This window comes from Balaenoptera acutorostrata, chromosome 21, assembly GCF_949987535.1.
Source record: "Balaenoptera acutorostrata chromosome 21, mBalAcu1.1, whole genome shotgun sequence".
Lineage (NCBI taxonomy): Eukaryota > Metazoa > Chordata > Mammalia > Artiodactyla > Balaenopteridae > Balaenoptera > Balaenoptera acutorostrata.
The window spans coordinates 7,501-10,000 of record NC_080084.1 but is presented as its reverse complement, the minus strand read 5'-3'; the positions used below and the strand labels follow the sequence as shown (position 1 = coordinate 10,000).

At 71.8% G+C, this 2,500-nt stretch overlaps 1 protein-coding gene across 1 annotated transcript in view; it reads left to right on the top strand.

Moving 5' to 3' along the window:
• The window catches only part of LOC130706153 (trithorax group protein osa-like), a gene marked incomplete at its 3' end in the record, with an annotated part of 4,872 nt that overhangs the window by 1,764 nt on the left and 608 nt on the right, over nucleotides 1-2,500 (top strand). The window contains exons 3-4 of the mRNA XM_057537484.1: nucleotides 1,226-1,382; nucleotides 1,859-2,109. Coding sequence (XP_057393467.1) covers nucleotides 1,226-1,382; nucleotides 1,859-2,109 — 408 coding nt within the window. The remainder of the gene's footprint in view (nucleotides 1-1,225; nucleotides 1,383-1,858; nucleotides 2,110-2,500) is intronic.

Genomic DNA, 2,500 nt, shown 5'->3' with positions numbered 1-2,500 from the left:
ACCACGGGGGTCACCGCACGCGCACGCACACACACACGCACGCACGCGCGGCCCCGCGCCGGACGCCGGCCTGGCGGGACCCTCCCCCGACTCAGAGGGGGGGAGGCGCGGGCCGCGGTAGGCAAAGAGCGGCGCACGGCCCCACCGCGGGGCCGGCGCAAGCCCTCCCGCGAAAGCGAGGGGCTCTGCCCACGTGCTCTGGCAGTCGCCACCGTGGCGACTGCACGCTTGGGAGGGGCAGCGGCTGGGGGGTCCGGTACCCCAAGGCTCCCTCTCGGATCGCTAGAGAAGGCTTTCTCACCGAGGGTGCATCATCCCCCACCCATCGTCTCCCCCTTGGGCCCACGGAGGCGCTCCACAAACCGCCCAGTCCACGAATGGGCGGGGTGGTGGGGGGGGTCTGCGGTACGGGTAAGCACACGGCCCACAGGAGCGCTCGCGGCCACAGCCGGGGGCACAACCTCAGCCGCCCCCAGGCCCAACACGATCCCCCCCACAGCACAGCCATGGGAGGACGACCGCGACGAGGCGGCACCCGGCCCCCCACCAAGGGGGGGGGAAACAGAGGCACGCCTCCCTTACCGTCTCGACCCCCCTCAAGAGAGCCACTCAGGGGACACACCACCGTGGTGGGGACCCGAGGAGCACGCTGGGAAAAGGGAACGACACCACCGCTCGGCCTCAGGCACCTGAGGGACAACCTGGAGCGCTCCAGGGGCACCACCGACGGCCAAGCAAGGCACGCTCACGCGCCAGCAGGGGCGCGCAGCGCAGCGGCGGGACGGCCCCCCCCACCGACGCGGGGAGGACCGCTCGCGAGGCACACGCCAAGGAGGCGAAGCGAGAGTGTCTGCTGTGTCCGAGGACCACGGACCCGCCCGCGCCGTGAGGCAGGGGGCGGGAGACCGAGGGTCAGGGCCGGAGACCACCACCCCTGCCTTCCACACACCCCTCGACAGGCCAGGAGGGCATGAAAAGAGAGGCGAGGGGCCCGCGGACAGAACGAGAAGAGCGGTCCCGTTCGCCAGGAACGTCCGTCCCTCGTCTGGCGCGACTTAGGTCCGGCCCAGGAGAGCGCAACATCACCACATCGATCAGTCAATCCAGCGAGCCAGGGGCCAGAAAGCCCCGAAGGGGAGGGGCACGGTGAGGACCATCATCCGAGGAGCCTGCTTCAGCCTCACCGGCAGCCCCCCCTCCCACCACCTCCTTTTCTTTCTCTCAGGCAACAGTGGCCGACGACCCCGCGAGGAGAACGCCTGACACGTGGCACGGAGCCTGCGGGGTGGGGTCGTCTCAGCCACCACCGGGTGCCTGCGGCGGGGGGGTGGGAGTCACACGGGGTAGAAGACCCACGCGCCACCTCGCCCCGCCGCCCTCAGGTGAGCCAGAGACCGGAGGCGGCGCCGCGGGCCGGGTCAGCCAGGCGCACACACGAGAGCCGGCGCGCAGGCCCAGGCGGGCGGCTCAAGCAGCAAGGGCCGGTTCGGGTGCCAGGCGGCAGTCCCAAGCCCAGAGCCCTGCATGCGTCCGGAGTCCCAAAGTCCTCAGCGACAGACGCCAGGGAAGACCGTGTCAGCACCTACCTGGTGGCAAAAAAGGCCCATTTCGGGCGAAAAAAATCACGACGCCCGGCAGCGGGGCCCATCCACGAATCGCAGGGGGGGTCCCCAGGACCTCGGTCCCGCCACCTGTCCCCAACACTTCCCCATCCACACCAGTCCCGGAGCTCTCGGGGCCATCTGGTCGACTCGAGGAGCGTGCTGGCAAAGTGGGGGCGGGGCGGGAGGGGCGGGAAAACGTGGGAGAGGCAGCGAGCGGGCCGGGGTTGCCCTCCCCGGTTCGCCCGCGCGGGCAGGTACCGGTCCCTCCGAGTCTCCGGGCGAGGACTTGGTTAGAGACAAAGAAATATCCCACTCGGCCGCCTCCGACGAGCGGGCCCCACGAGGGACCGCGCCCGGGCCCAGGCCGCCCTATCCGGGCCACCCAGTACGGCTCGGGCCGGTCCCCAGCCCCCGGCCGGAACTCGCGGTGGAGGAGGGGGCGGGGCAGGGTGAGAAAAAGTCGCGTCCGCCGACCGGGACCCACGTGGGCACGCTGAAGGGCCGGGTGCGCCCTCCCCGGCCACCCGCGCGAGCAGGGCCCGGTCCGTCCACGTCCCCGGACCCAGGGGGACTTGAAAACATTTTCCCAGGGAGGCGCCTCCCAGGCGACCAGAGCCCACGAGGGACCGCACCCGTGTTGGCCCGTGCCGGTCTCTCCGGGTCACCCCTCGCGGCCCAGGCCGGTCCGGTCCCCACCTCTGGAGTCCGACTCGGAAAAACATCGGTCAGAATGAATCCGACCACCGGGACCCACGCGCGCCCGCCACCGAGCCCGTCGCGCCCTCCACCGGCCTAAACGCACGGGCCCGGGCCGGTCCCCACCTCCGGAGCGGGGCGCTGTGGGGACCCGGGGAGGGAGGGGGTGGGGAGGGGGGTCGGGGAACGAACGCTCCAAA